Source organism: Electrophorus electricus, chromosome 13 (assembly GCF_013358815.1).
Source record: "Electrophorus electricus isolate fEleEle1 chromosome 13, fEleEle1.pri, whole genome shotgun sequence".
Classification (NCBI taxonomy): domain Eukaryota; kingdom Metazoa; phylum Chordata; class Actinopteri; order Gymnotiformes; family Gymnotidae; genus Electrophorus; species Electrophorus electricus.
The window spans coordinates 16,996,233-17,011,212 of record NC_049547.1 but is presented as its reverse complement, the minus strand read 5'-3'; the positions used below and the strand labels follow the sequence as shown (position 1 = coordinate 17,011,212).

Sequence of the window (14,980 nt, the reverse complement as noted above, 5' to 3'; positions counted from 1 at the left end):
AGTTCAATACAAATATCATTAGCTAGGTCAATACCCTGGCTCATTTGTCATGTGGCATGTTTTTGCACTCAGTGCATCTTACATCTATTTAAAACTCAAATTTAAATAAAAACCTTTGAATGTATAATAGTCTTTCAGCATGTGCCATTGTTATCACTGATGTAATATCACAAAGTGAACATTACAATGCACTGCATTATGTTGGAACAAAGGTATTCAGTTTCAGACTTCAGATCTAGTTTCCAACTCTAGATTTTGTAATGACAAATGCTTATAGAGCTGACTGAAGCTCTGCTCATCACATTTGACTCCAGTTAAAGGACGGATAGAAAATCTAGAACCTAAAGATTTTCAGATGTGGGGATAAATATTGTGTGAGATGGAACAAGCAACCTGCAGATGAGAATCAGCTCACCATACAAAGTGCTTAGTTTCACACAAGCCTCTACATTTTCGCCGCTGGTCTTTTTCATATGACAAGTGAAAAAAAGGTTTATGCTGCCCTCATGTGCCTAGACGGTCAAACAGCGCAAGTATGTGATGCAACATAAAGCTTTAGTTAATCACACTGCATAATTACCTAATTACACAGTGTACTGCACGCCAGTATGATCAGTCATCTGACTTTTAAGCACAATAATGTTTTCAGAAGTGATGGATTACAATTTATTGTAACTTGACTGTAAAATGTGTGACAGTCTATTAGGGTGCAGCATGTGAATTATGTATATTTAATAAGCAATCACTCTGTGAATTTTATTCTGAAAGTATCAACTAGGACTGCAAAATATATCATTTGTTAATCTTAAGCACAGTTTTGGCCTTTGCGATACTGTTATCATAGAATATAGAATTCAATAGAGAATTCTTACCAGATGTCTTTTTTACTGTGTGCTGTAAATATTCTCACTAATTCCAGAGAGGTATTTTAATGAATCATGATATTAACATGATCCATGTGATAAATATTTCACCATGTCACATCAAGCTTTTACAGGTGTCTTTATATTGCAATATACATTTGCAATCACAATAAATAGCAATATAACGCCTAATTTTAACCATTTCCTGTCCATAGCTAGAGTTGTAATTGGTTTCAACTGGAAATATCTTATCTGAGCACATTTCTGACCCCATTTCTTTTTTCAAACATCACAATTTTTGCATCCTGATAGAAAGCCAGAAAACCAGGAAAAAAGTATAGTTCCACAATATTTGTTTTTAGTCTGTGCACTAGGGCTAGCTCGTGTGGCAACAGTAGTTAGGGTTATTCTGGTTTTCAATTTTTACATTCAAAGAAATGTTCTCAGAGAACTCTCTATTGCTTTTTGTGTGGATAAAATATATGCTGTCATTCCTGTTAAAATAAGTCTCATTGCTCTGTGAAAACACGAAAAACACCGGATATTTTTCAAGCATTTTTTTTCATTCAGAAACATATTTTCTAAAGTAAGATCTGCCTAATCCTTCTTATTATAAAGTTACAGGTGGGATTATAATCCTAAATTACAGCATTAATTTTGTACTCCTTGTGATGTACACCTGCTCGATTAATTTAATGCGGTATCTCAACTTTTATTTTGAATTGACAAAAACCACTGCTTCCGTCTCCGGCTTTGCAGTTACAATCGGCGCACATTTATGCTTATTATTCTAGTTAGCTATATAAATCTTTTCTGACATTTTGTGGTGGATGATAATGTTTCGCAGGAAGCTTACGGCATTAGACTATCATAACCCTTCGGGCTTTAACTGCAAAGGTAGTGTTAATGTTTTTTTTTTATGAAGATCGCAATATGAGGTGGTCAAGGCAGCAGTAGCTAACTTAGCTAGTGCCACCGCAGCATTTTGCCCACTGACTAGTTTGCAAGTCCGTGCTGTGTAGGCACAGTAACTAGCTAGTCAATAATCAACTAAATAAACTACAACTGTTTGCATTAACGATGTTGCTTGAAGGTGTCATTGCAGAAGGACTTGTGTATGCTAGCTAATTTGGTTTATCGGCCTCTGTTTATTGGCTAAGTAGTTGTGGCTAAGTAGTTGTGCATGTGTGACGTTACCTGTGCATTTCTCATTTAACTTAGATGAAACTGAATTCAGAAATTTCGTTGTTTGGCTCGAGGATCAAAAAATCAGACATTACAAAATCGAGGATCGTGGAAACCTCAGGAACATCCCCAGCTCTGAGTGGCCAAATTATTTTGATAAGGTACCTTTATGCTAGGCTACTTTTGTTAAACTTTGCAGCAAGCTATCCTAACATTACCTGTGTGCAGCTAAAGCTAGCTATTGATCTAAATACTAAGATACGTGATGCGTTGTTTACCTGCCTAGCTAGCGGCTATAAAAAGTCGTTTTTATTTAATGTAGTTTTGTGTGTGTGTGTGTGTGTGTGTGTGTGTGTGTGTGTGTGTGTGTGTGTGTTCGTAGTATCTCCAAGACGTAAACTGCCCCTTCGGCGCGCAGGATAGGCAAGAGACCGTAGACTGGCTGCTGGGCCTTGCGGTTCGCTTTGAATACGGTGATAACGGTACGGCTCTCGCATTCTACACTCACTAGTCATATACAGTCTATGAATAAAGAAAATTAATATTACTGAGTCAGTTAGCTGAATAATTTTGTACTAAGTACTGGACCATGGTAGTGGTTTCATTTATTTGTACACACCAACCACTAGATGTCAGTGTTGTTTTATGATGGGAGATTTCGTGCGTAGTGATGCTTTTACTGCTCAGCAGGCGTGTACAGAATTGCTTCGAGCGAAGTGTCCAGTGTGTAGAGATGTCACGAACAGGCTCACTGAGTTAAAAAAAAATCGTGTTTGAAACGATGTGGATTTAATTCTGAAAGAACCTTCTCATTTCTTACACATCATAGCATTAACTTTACATTAGCTCTGCCTTGTATACATGGCTGCTGTATGCACACTGTATCTCCACAGTGGAGAAGTACAGAAACTGCACACCTGTAACAGAGACCAGCAATGCCCAAAAGCCAGCTGACCCTCTAATTAACCTGGACAGTGAGTCTAACCTGGCTTTCCTTTACTAATAATAGTCTTAAATCTTTTTTCTTTTTCTTTTTTTTTGCATACTTTTGAAATGACTGAATGTTTGTCCTTCCACCAGGCAACAATCCTGATTTCAAGGCTGGTGTCATGGCCCTTGCAAATCTCCTTAAAATTCAGAGGCATGATGACTACTTGGTGATGCTCAGGGTGAGTAATGTGTCTTTTTCCAGATGTTTTTCGAGATCAGGATGCATGTCTTGGATTGGCAAGTGTCACCTTTGCTACAGTTTTGATGTGACATGCAGCAGTCTCATCTTTTAGGCCATTAGGATACTTATCCAAGAACGTCTAACCCCTGAGGCCATTTCAAAAGCTGGCCAGAGAAAAGAGGTCAGAAAAATGAACACAATTACTTACTGCTTAGTAATACTTGTACAATCAAATGAGAATCATGTGATTATTATAAGTATTACCAGTGGTTTTACAAGTCACACATTTGTTCTTTGTTTAGGGATTACCAGTTGATTTGGATAAGCACATTCTAGGATTTGACACAGGAGGTATGTCGAGCATATTTTTTTTCGTTCTGATCCTTTTAGTACTATTCACTTGTGCAAAACATCAGAATGTGCTGTATTAGGTGTAAATGGACACATTTTAGATTACATATTATATTATTAATGTATTAACATTAATCCTCTAAACTGTTCAGGGTGTTTATTGTCCATTCCTTAAAGTCAGTAGCACTGCAGAGTTTTTCAGTTTCCCTAATTTAATACCCCGATTCAACTCAGCAATTCAAAACCAGTCCCTTCATAAGTGGATGTGTTAGAGCTGCGTCAGATCTGAATGTGTTGGGGCAGGCTCGGACTCCGATCTGAATGTGCTGTAGGTCTCCAGGACCTGAGAATATGAGGGTGGTGTTACAAACTGAACTTGCTACCTGACTGCTAACCAGTGACTGTTTCTTGTGCCTCTGTCTCATAGACGCCACTCTTAACGAAGCGGCTCGGATCCTTCGTCTCCTGCACATCGAGGACCTGCGTGAGCTGCAGACTAGGATCAACGAGGCCATTGTGGCAGTGCAGGCCATCATAGCCGACCCCAAGACAGACCACCGTCTTGGGAAGGTGGGCAGATGATCGGCCTGCCTGCTCCAAGCAGCTCCAGCCAGTACGTGGCATACACATGCTCATCTTGCTAGAGTGGTCAGTGCTGATTGGTGTATTTGGACATGGTGTCAGCTTTTCATGACATGGCAGTGTGGATATATGAAATTGAAACTTACATGGTTGTGTGTGTGTGTGTATTTTTTTTTTTTTTTTTGGTGGTTATTGTTCTTTAGACTTGAAAGAGGACATGCATTGCATTGGAGGGATGTCAGATGTGTCTCTTTACTGCAATGTGAATCTACACCATAACTGTTCTCTTTGAATTGGTTAGTTTTATTTGTGGGGTCACACGTCGTATAACATTTTTTTTTACCGTTTCTGTCTTCTTTGGTTTGATCAAAAAGAGGGGGGGAACAGAAATGGTGTGGGTGCGCATATATAAATACATAAAGTGCATTAATATGTTGTTTGTATTGTGTTTTTTCAACCATAGAGATGAGGCAATGCTTCATGCCTTAATGCTCCATAAATGTGTCATTATGGCTCAGCAGTAACTAGCTGTTGTTGGTGAAGCTCTGTGTTGCACAACCTCCAGATCCAGCTGTGCCAACCCATTCAGGCCATTTCAGTAAACATACTTCTGTGCCAAAATGTTGAAAATGAGATGTCTAATCAAATTGTGAATCACATTTTATTGTTATAAATATAACATCTTACAAAAGATTAAAAAAAAAGGGGGGGGGGGGGAAATGTGGTAAAAGAAAAACATGGGCTATGCTCAATGCAATTTTATGTTTTTCTTATTAGTGCACTGCATACACAAATGCTGTATTGCTGTGTATTTACACATAAACTTACAGGACTTGCAGCAAACACTGTTAGACCTTTTTGGCTTTTTTTTGACAAAAAAATACAAAAATACAGTAGAAAGAAATGAGGTATAAAACAAATTTACAAATCTAAACTGGTAAGAGTTGTTGGCCTTTATAACTGTGCAGCGGTGGTTGTGGCGGCGGTCAGCGCTGGCTGGGTGAGCAGCATTCCTCTGTCACATTACTGCTGGTTTTCTCGGCGCCTTTCCCAAAGACTTCCCATGAAATAGCACCATGTAATGTTGGCTCTGTCATTATTGACTCCCTGCAACAAATAATGGTCACGTTAGATCAAGTCCGACATCCGAAGTATTTTTCAGAACCGAAATGCTCAACTACCACGCCAAGGTTTCATTTTTGCATTGGGTTAAAACAGCCTGCTGTAGCTGTGCGAATGCACGCCCGCTTCTCTGAGCGTTTCTCTTTGAAATGCTTTGAAGTCTTTAGGCGGGGCACTAATGTTTCGTCACCTCCGTCACAAGAACAGCGATTTTGTTCCAGGTACCTTCTACTTTTCCCACAAGAGCCCGCTTCTCTGAGCGTTTCTCTTTGAAATGCTTTGAAGTCTTTAGGCGGGGCACTAATGTTTCGTCACCTCCGTCACAAGAACAGCGATTTTGTTCCAGGTACCTTCTACTTTTCCCACAAGAGCCTAGTTTAGTCTGTCACTTTCGCTCACTCATCTTTACGCGTGTGTCGGCACACACAGAGTGACACAAAGGAACACTTATTCCAGCAGTCTTCCATGTAGGGGAATTTTTGCAGTTGTTACACAAGCCATTTCACATCATACAGCAGCTCATTTAGAGCAAAAAATGTTCCCATTACAAAAATATTTACAAGTATACAGGAGAAAGATATTAAACGTCACATACTGGGTATTATGCATTATTTGGTCCTCCGATTGTGTACCTTATAAGCAGCTGGTTGGTGCAACAGTAATGCCATATAGATGTGAGCGCTGCTCCGGCAGGTACTCCTCCATGAAGTGGCTGGAGTCGCGACTCACAGCAATGACTCCATCCCTGCACAACGGAAGACATGGTCGAAAAAAAATCTCATTCACCGTTGAACGTGGATTATTGGTCTGACACATTGCTCACGTTCATATAGTTCCAGTGCTATTTTCCAAATACGACTGAAAATAACAAGCCTGATGTCACACTCGGCTACAAGCCGTACCCTAAAATCTTGAAAGTATGGGATGCCGTGGGAGTGCGAGCCACTTCCTGCTGTGTCGTGTCCCCTCACCTTCTCCAGTCTGTGTAGTAGAAATGGTTGGCGTAGAAAACCATGCTGAAGGGGTAGTTTAGGTTGCTGTGAATCACACGTCTGCCTGTCCCATCGGGTGAAATGCACTCCAGACGCTTGGTTCCTTATGACCAAAAGAGCCAGAGGGGTTTAATGGACTAGGCTTTAACGTGTAAACAGCTAGCTATTACTGTAATTTATTTCATTTCGGTAGAATGTGATTGCGGAGTGGATATAATGGCGGCGCACGTACCTGCGTCGGCCCAGCAGACCCGCTGTGCTGTAGAATCGAAGGTCAGGGCGTTGGGTAGCCCGATGCCATCCCAAACGAGTACCCGTCTGCCGTGGCCGTCCACTGTAGAGCTCTCGATTTTCGGGGCTTCCCTGTTCCAGTCGGTCCAGTAGAGGGTCCTGAGGAGGCGTGGAAAGAACACGGGGCAAATGAAGTGTTTGTTGTAGTCACACACCACAAATGTCACAGCTAGCTTCTCAGTTTAGTTCAGGCTAATACATTTATTATATTTCATCAAGACGTTTCTTAACAATATCCACTCAGAAGTAATATTGTCGCAGTGGAATAGAAGAATTATAAAAATTGGAATTCTAATAATTTTAATTAATTATAATTGGATGACAACATAGTTGCAGTGAATTAAAAGTTCTGCTAAGTGATAATGTCGCTTCGCTGAAATCTCCTTTGGGATAAAAGCGGTTACAGAACGGCTCACTTTGTACTGAGTTTGAGTCTGTGAGTGGTAGAAGAAAAAAGCCATTGGTGCTGAGAAGCATAACCGGTCAACATGCATCTGTAAGAACGAATAGCTTCAAGGCTGACGTTTGATCTAACGGCAGCTTTGCATGACTGCGCGTGATTAAAGTCTGAGGTTTACACACACACACACACACAGAGGAACATAGAGACACTTGCAACCATTCTGATTGCACCATGCAGTTTGAATTACACAGCGAGTCCTGGGTGGTGGAGCCCCTCCAGATGTGCAAAGGGCTCCACATGTGTGGCTCCAGGCCCACACGCCGCCTGCTCTTCCCCAGAGCCCATCTGCAGACTCGTCCTCTCATTTTCTGTTTCTCTTCCACTTCCTGGCTCGCCACTCCCTGCCTGCTTCCCCTCTCGCTATCCATTCTACTCTCTATAATGTTCTCTATCTCTGCCTCACACACGCACACACAATCTCTTCCTGTTGTCTGAATGCAGTGGAGAGTGTAGCCATAGCAATGTCTGCAGGAAGCTACTGAAGAACAGCAAATGACGCTTAATAAAAGGCATTATTTAGCAGGAGATGCATGTGCAATGAGAATCATACTGGCTGTTTAGTTCCTGTGTTTGACTTGTTATCTTTACCCACTGGTCTACCCATTCTAGTGTTGCATTTGTCTGTAATAATATTAACCATAAGGTGCAGCATGCAGAACAAAAAGCCTTCATTACTTAAGACTGTGTTATTTGCATTCATATTCTAACTGTATTATATGGTAATATTTCATATTTTATCAATTCTGTTATTTCAGTAATAAAGAAATGATTCAATTGATTTCAACAATATGAAATAAACGGAAGTCATGCACTTATTACTGGGCCTGTGATTAATAGCTGTAGCCTAATCAACTAGCCCAGGACCAGACATTTCAGTGTCTTTTGAATCTTTTGAAAATGTTCAAGTAATTTAAAATTAAACAAGGAGAAACCATGAATAAAGTCAGAAGCCTGCCATAGCTTGTTAACATGTACAGACATCTCAGTACATTTAAAGAACTGTGGACTTGAACTCACACCAGCAGGCATGCCATTTTTACAGTCAGACTGCAGCTGTATTCTGTTACACTAATCAGTGAAGGCAAGACATTAAGAGGGAGATGAGAGAAGTTCTGAAGCACACACCCTGAGAGGGAGTCCACTATGATGGCCCTTGGGTTCACCAAATCTGTGCTAAACAGGACACGGCGGTCACTTCCATCCAGGTTGGCTGACTCTATCTTGTCTGGTGTACTGTCCACCCAGAAAAGCTTCCGGCGAGCCACATCCACAGCAAGACCTTCCGGACTCGTGAGGCCTGAAAAGCAGGAGACTCACTCTAGTCATTCAGAGATGATCATGTAATTGTTGTACAACATGAATCTTAGCATTATAAAATAAATGGTTGATGGAGCCAAGCAAAACTGATGTTTTGATATTTGGGTTATATATGATACCAACAGGCCTGTTATTATATCATGGCTCTGACTTGAAGCGTAGACTGTAGACTGTATGTGTGTTGTGTTAGCTGTAGTCAGTGCTGGAAGAGTAGCATTACCAGTGTTCATAAGGATCTCAGGTTCTGCTCCAGGCTCCAGAGCTGCTCTGCTGATTGTTCTTCCTGCCAGATCTGTCCAGTAGACCTTCCTCTCTCTGCAGTCGTAGTCGATACCAACCACGATGGAGCCCTATGGATAATCATGGGTCAGCACGGGATCACTGGAGAAGTTCGAAACACCAGTGACTGGTGAGTCTAGAATGGATCAGTATTCCCTATAAACAGCACCGTCTAAGGCATCAAGTAATATCTTTCATGCCCTGTGCACTACATATCACATGTGGAAGTATTTTTGGACTCAGCAGTTATGACAGCCAAAAACTCAATATCCAGGGCTCTCACATGCAGGGCTAGAAGTATTGAGGATCTCTCCTTGTCAATTCGAGTGCCATTAAGAGGAAGCACTCCAATCTGCTGGCCTTGAGCGTAGAGAAGGCTGGTGCCTGAGGGAGGCGGCGTTACATCAGGGCGGGGCAATGGACGCATTGTGGGAGGGGCCACTGTTGGTATACCTATGTGAGAGTCATACAGATAAGTTTTTTTCTTTTTTCATTTATGACAAAGGCAATTATATTTATGAATTCCATTGCATCATTTATTTAAACACTGAGATTTTAAACATCATATTGTCCCAAAACGCTGATAAAAAATAGAAATAGATATCTTAGATAGCTTTCTAGCAATGCATGTGTTTTTTTTTTGGGAGCTCCACTCACATGCAGGTTTCACGGAATCGTGGGAACGAGTACCAGGCACCTCCCTGCCATCACGGTCCACACACCAGCAGTAGCTACTGTCCCCATAGCACTGGACAGGGTTAAACTCGCCCACTGAGTCACACTGGGGCAGATAGTGCTGTGGACCCGGACGGCCCCCATAGTGCTCCATCAGACTGGCCCTCCAGCGCTCACATACCGTCTCTGTACGCGCTGTAGGCACCGGCACCACTGCATGATGGGAAGAAACCACGGCAGGAGAGGGAATAATTCACCTGACCCTTCATCAAATATTCACACACGTTCAACAATGTTCAACAAAAGATGCATTATTCCAGGTGAGTGAAGTTCCTGTTCTTTAAAAAGAGTTACCGCAATGAACCCCAATCTACTTCAGTACTTTTTTAGCTAATACCGTTTTAGCAGGTCAGATATTAGCATCGTTTGCAAATTATCCTGAGCTGTTCTCATCTAAACACTGCTTATGAGGGAAGTGTTTGAAGCACCATCGGTGGATTAAAGTGACGAGGTCAGAGTGACATAATTGCAGACAAAAATGTCAAACACAGAGATCGCTTTCAAGGGCCGCGTGTGAGGGCATATATCACTTGAAAACTGAAATGAAATGGTCAGTCCGTTTGGAGAAGCAGATACACCTTGATCGTCCATTGGCCAGGGGAAAAGTCTAGTAGAAAGAGGAAGAGAGCTGCAAAGAGAGCAGTTTCGGGCTTCTTGCTAGTTTCGGCCTTCTTGCTTTGCTTTACAGTGCTACCCCAGTTCTAGGGTGAAAGTATGCAGGCTCCAGGAGACGACGGTACAAGAAGCGTGAACAATGAGCAATGATGGAGTCACAGTTTGTGTGCCGTGGCATTTCCGCATTTACAGTAGATAAGAGCCAGGCCTTGTGCCCTCTGCCATGCTTCGTGCTGGGTTTAAACAGGTCAGTTCATGGCCCGGGGCCTCCTTAATGCTTTCAGACCAAGGAGCTGATCCAAGTCTTCCTGTGTTTGCAATGCAGTACTTTGCCAGATTAAATGTGGGGCATGGAGGCCTGACAGAGAGGCTTAAGCAAATATTAGATGTTTTCTGGTTTGTACAAAATCCTCAGCACAAACATCTAGGCATAGACACACTTCTTCTGTTTAAATTAAGAAAAGTCCCTCTTATCTGAGCTTTGTATACACTGTGAACCTAAAATGTGAAAGGATATAAAGATAATCTAATAAAAACTCATATACAAGTAGCCATTAGTAATTTATCCATAACATAACCAATTTGCCATCCCTCTGGTATCTAATAGATGTATTCTAGTGTTTTTGGCTATAGTGCTGGCTATAGTCTATAGCTATAGGGCTATAGAAGGCTGAATTAAGCAGGCATTTCTGATGCTGGTGAGACCTGACCACATATCTGAGCAGCTCCTTCTCCTACCTAATCTCCTCAGATGCAGCGTGGGAAGGGCCTTTTTAAAATGAGCTAATCATAAATTAATCTAATCCAAATAAAAGCCATCAATCAAAATGAAAAGCTAATTAGAAAATGAGAATGTATGCTACATTTGTAAGACTATCCCAAAGAATGCTAATACTAGTCAACACATGGACCTAAAATCTTTAGCTTGCAAAATATTATTTAATGGAACTGAAGTGGTGGGATTACCCGGTGCTTCACAGTTGGTAGGTGGAGTACCAGGTGGGGTGCGGGTGCCTGCTCTCTCCTGCCCCCTACTGTCCACACACCAGCAGTGTCCTGTGGAGCTGTGGCACTGCAGCTGCCTGTAGTGACCCTCCTCATCACACTGAGGGATGAAGGCTCCTACCTGGGGCAAGCCATCCTCTCCAGCCGTCAAGCTGTCCCTGTGCTGCTCACATTGAGTCCTAAGACGCTCTGATAGAGATAGAGATAGAAGGACCGAGAGAGAGAGCGAGAGAGAGAGAGAGAGAGAGAGAGAGAGAGAGAGAGAGAGAGAGAGAGAGAGAGAAGGATATTACATCACATTTACAAACCCATTTAAACTCACTGATAGACCCATGAACTCTGCAGATCTGAGCAATTTCTGATATTTCTGGCATTGCATTTTATATTTTGCAAAACTATTCTGGCAGTAATGCTTAACCAGGAGAACAATAACTTCATGAAAGCTTTTTAATCTCATTTATGAAATGCAACCCAATGTCTGCCCAACGTGTATGCCTTTTTGCTGCTATGGTACAGCAAAAATCACAAAAAACAAAAGATAAAAAGATAAAAGCTGGTGGACAGAGTCACTCTGGGTCTGCTTGTGTGTGAGGTGGAGCTCATCACAGTCTGACTGCTATTTGAGCTCAGTATATGGAGGGATTCCACATTCAATTACCTCTCTCTGGGTCAGAGACCCCATTCCCCTGTCCGAATTTCCCTTTAAAATATGGTTCCATGACATGGACAAAAATGCTACATTGTGAATTTATCGTTAAATATAGTGATTGCAATATGCCTTGCCAAATATTAAAACACACTGGTGAACCCTCTATATAATGTGGTAAAGGTTTGATCAGTGTTGTGTTACCAAAATAATTTTTTATCGGTCAAAGACTCACTTGTATATTTTTGCCTTCTGCGATACGAAAAGTTCAGTTTAACTGTAAAGATCAACAAATGATATATTGTGCAGTCCTCTTTAAAACACTTAAATGGACCTGCATTTATCATACATCTGGAAGTTTTGATGTTGTTGCACTATACCAAAAGGAAGAATTGCTATCTATCCAATATAAAACATTCACAGTCAACAGAGGTACATCAGAAAGATACAGAGATGCAGACCTATGGACAGGTTTAGTGATCATAAGATATTGGAACACTTGTGTTTACCTGGAGCTTCACAGTTGGTAGGTGGAGTACCAGGTGGGGTGCGGGTGCCTGCTCTCTCCTGCCCCCTACTGTCCACACACCAGCAGTGTCCTGTGGAGCTGTGGCACTGCAGCTGCCTGTAGTGACCCTCCTCATCACACTGAGGGATGAAGGCTCCTACCTGGGGCAAGCCATCCTCTCCAGCCCTCAAGCTGTCCCTGTGCTGCTCACATTGAGTCCTAAGACGCTCTGATAGAGATAGAGATAGAAGGACCGAGAGAGAGAGAGAGAGAGAGAGAGAGAGAGAGAGAAGGATATTACATCACATTTACAAACCCATTTAAACTCACTGATAGACCCATGAACTCTGCAGATCTGAGCAATTTCTGATATTTCTGGCATTGCATTTTATATTTTGCAAAACTATTCTGGCAGTAATGCTTAACCAGGAGAACAATAACTTCATGAAAGCTTTTTAATCTCATTTGTGAAATGCAACCCAATGTCTGCCCAAGGTGTATGCCTTTTTGCTGCTATGGTACAGCAAAAATCACAAAAAACAAAAGATAAAAGCTGGTGGACAGAGTCACTCTGGGTCTGCTTGTGTGTGAGGTGGAGCTCATCACAGTCTGACTGCTATGTGAGCTCAGTATATGGAGGGATTCCACATTCAGTTACCTCTCTCTGGGTCAGAGACCCCATTCCCCTGTCCGAATTTCCCTTTAAAATATGGTTCCATGACATGGACAAAAATGCTACATTGTGATTTTATCGTTAGACATAGTGATTGCAATATGCCTTGCCAAATATTAAAACACACTGGTGAACCCTCTATATAATGTGGTAAAGGTTTGATCAGCGTTATGTTACTAAAATAATTTTAGACCGGTCAGAGACTCACTTGTATATTTTTGCCTTCTGCGATACGAAAAGTTCAGTTTAACTGTAAAGATCAACAAATGATATATTGTGCAGTCCTCTTTAAAATACTTAAATGGACCTACAATTATCATACATCTGGAAGTTTTGATGTTGTTGCACTATACCAAAAGGAAGAATTGCTATCTATCCAATATAAAACATTCACAGTCAACAGAGGTACATCAGAAAGATACAGAGATGCAGACCTATGGACAGGTTTAGTGATCATAAGATATTGGAACACTTGTGTTTACCTGGAGCTTCACAGTTGGTAGGTGGAGTACCAGGTGGGGTGCGGGTGCCTGCTCTCTCCTGCCCCCTACTGTCCACACACCAGCAGTGTCCTGTGGAGCTGTGGCACTGCAGCTGCCTGTAGTGACCCTCCTCATCACACTGAGGGATAAAGGCTCCTACCTGGGGCAAGCCATCCTCTCCAGCCCTCAAGCTGTCCCTGTGCTGCTCACATTGAGTCCTAGGACGCTCTGATAGAGATAGAAATAGAAAGACCGAGAGAGATAGAGAGAGAGAGAGAAGGATATTACATCACATTTACAAACTCATTTAAACTCACTGATAGACCCATGAACTCTGCAGATCTGAGCAATTTCTGATATTTCTGGCATTGCATTTTATATTTTGCAAAACTATTCTGGCAGTAATGCTTAACCAGGAGAACAATAACTTCATGAAAGCTTTTTAATCTCATTTATGAAATGCAACCCAATGTCTGCCCAACGTGTATGCCTTTTTGCTGCTATGGTACAGCAAAAATCACAAAAAACAAAAGATAAAAAGATAAAAGCTGGTGGACAGAGTCACTCTGGGTCTGCTTGTGTGTGAGGTGGAGCTCATCACAGTCTGACTGCTATTTGAGCTCAGTATATGGAGGGATTCCACATTCAATTACCTCTCTCTGGGTCAGAGACCCCATTCCCCTGTCCGAATTTCCCTTTAAAATATGGTTCCATGACATGGACAAAAATGCTACATTGTGATTTTATCGTTAGATATAGTGATTGCAATATGCCTTGCCAAATATTAAAACACACTGGTGAACCCTCTATGTAATGTGGTAAAGGTTTGATCAGTGTTGTGTTACCAAAATAATTTTTTATTGGTCAAAGACTCACTTGTATATTGTTGCCTTCTGCGATTTGAAAAGTTCAGTTTTACTGTAAAGCTCAACAAATGATATATTGTGCAGTCCTCTTTAAAAGCCTGAAATGGACCTACAATTATCATACATCTGGAAGTTTTGACGTTGTTGTACTATACCAAAGGAAGAATTTCTATCTCTCCAATATAAAACATTCACAGTCAACAGAGGTACATCAGAAAGATACAGAGATGCAGACCTATGGACAGGTTTAGTGATCATAAGATATTGGAACACTTGTGTTTACCTGGAGCTTCACAGTTGGTAGGTGGAGTACCAGGTGGGGTGCGGGTGCCTGCTCTCTCCTGCCCCCTACTGTCCACACACCAGCAGTGTCCTGCGGAGCTGTGGCACTGCAGCTGCCTGTAGTGACCCTCCTCATCACACTGAGGGATGAAGGCTCCTACCTGGGGCAAGCCATCCTCTCCAGCCCTCAAGCTGTCCCTGTGCTGCTCACATTGAGTCCTAGGACGCTCTGATAGAGATAGAAATAGAAAGACCGAGAGAGAGAGAGAGAGAGAGAGAGAGAGAGAGAGAGAGAGAGAGAGAAGGATATTACATCACATTTACAAACCCATTTAAACTCACTGATAGACCCATGAACTCTGCAGATCTGAGCAATTTCTGATATTTCTGGCATTGCATTTTATATTTTGCAAAACTATTCTGGCAGTAATGCTTAACCAGGAGAACAATAACTTCATGAAAGCTTTTTAATCTCATTTGTGAAATGCAACCCAATGTCTGCTTAACGTATATGCCTTTTTGCTGCTATGGTACAGCAAAAATCACAAAAAA

The 14,980-nt window shown here is 41.7% G+C and overlaps 2 protein-coding genes across 2 annotated transcripts in view; one reads left to right on the top strand and one right to left on the bottom strand.

Annotated features, from left to right (window-relative positions):
- The first annotated feature begins 1,607 nt into the window (after positions 1-1,607).
- On the top strand, positions 1,608-4,584 carry rtraf (RNA transcription, translation and transport factor). The gene is made up of 8 exons (XM_026999842.2): positions 1,608-1,760; positions 2,085-2,209; positions 2,431-2,530; positions 2,942-3,022; positions 3,129-3,217; positions 3,332-3,400; positions 3,522-3,570; positions 3,998-4,584. Exons 1-8 carry the CDS (start codon positions 1,694-1,696, stop codon positions 4,150-4,152), a joined length of 735 nt encoding a protein of 244 aa, XP_026855643.1. The 5' UTR covers positions 1,608-1,693; the 3' UTR covers positions 4,153-4,584.
- Positions 4,446-14,980, bottom strand: part of nid2a (nidogen 2a (osteonidogen)) — a 35,640-nt gene continuing 25,105 nt past the window's right edge. Inside the window, exons 17-28 of the mRNA XM_035533082.1 lie at positions 14,430-14,657; positions 13,281-13,508; positions 12,127-12,354; positions 10,933-11,160; positions 9,274-9,504; positions 8,900-9,069; positions 8,558-8,687; positions 8,146-8,317; positions 6,499-6,656; positions 6,246-6,369; positions 5,907-6,019; positions 4,446-5,259 (exon numbers count right to left, since the gene is read on the bottom strand). Coding sequence (XP_035388975.1) covers positions 5,908-6,019; positions 6,246-6,369; positions 6,499-6,656; positions 8,146-8,317; positions 8,558-8,687; positions 8,900-9,069; positions 9,274-9,504; positions 10,933-11,160; positions 12,127-12,354; positions 13,281-13,508; positions 14,430-14,657 — 2,009 coding nt within the window. The 3' untranslated portion in view covers positions 4,446-5,259; position 5,907. The remainder of the gene's footprint in view (positions 5,260-5,906; positions 6,020-6,245; positions 6,370-6,498; positions 6,657-8,145; positions 8,318-8,557; positions 8,688-8,899; positions 9,070-9,273; positions 9,505-10,932; positions 11,161-12,126; positions 12,355-13,280; positions 13,509-14,429; positions 14,658-14,980) is intronic.

Bases quoted from the DNA above. Each gene is read 5' to 3' on its own strand.
- rtraf (XM_026999842.2), top strand. From the start codon at position 1,694: ATGATAATGTTTCGCAGGAAGCTTACGGCATTAGACTATCATAACCCT. The intron at 3,401-3,521 runs GTCAGAAAAATG...TTCTTTGTTTAG, and splicing joins AAGCTGGCCAGAGAAAAGAG to GGATTACCAGTTGATTTGGA. The intron at 3,571-3,997 runs GTATGTCGAGCA...TCTGTCTCATAG, and splicing joins TCTAGGATTTGACACAGGAG to ACGCCACTCTTAACGAAGCG.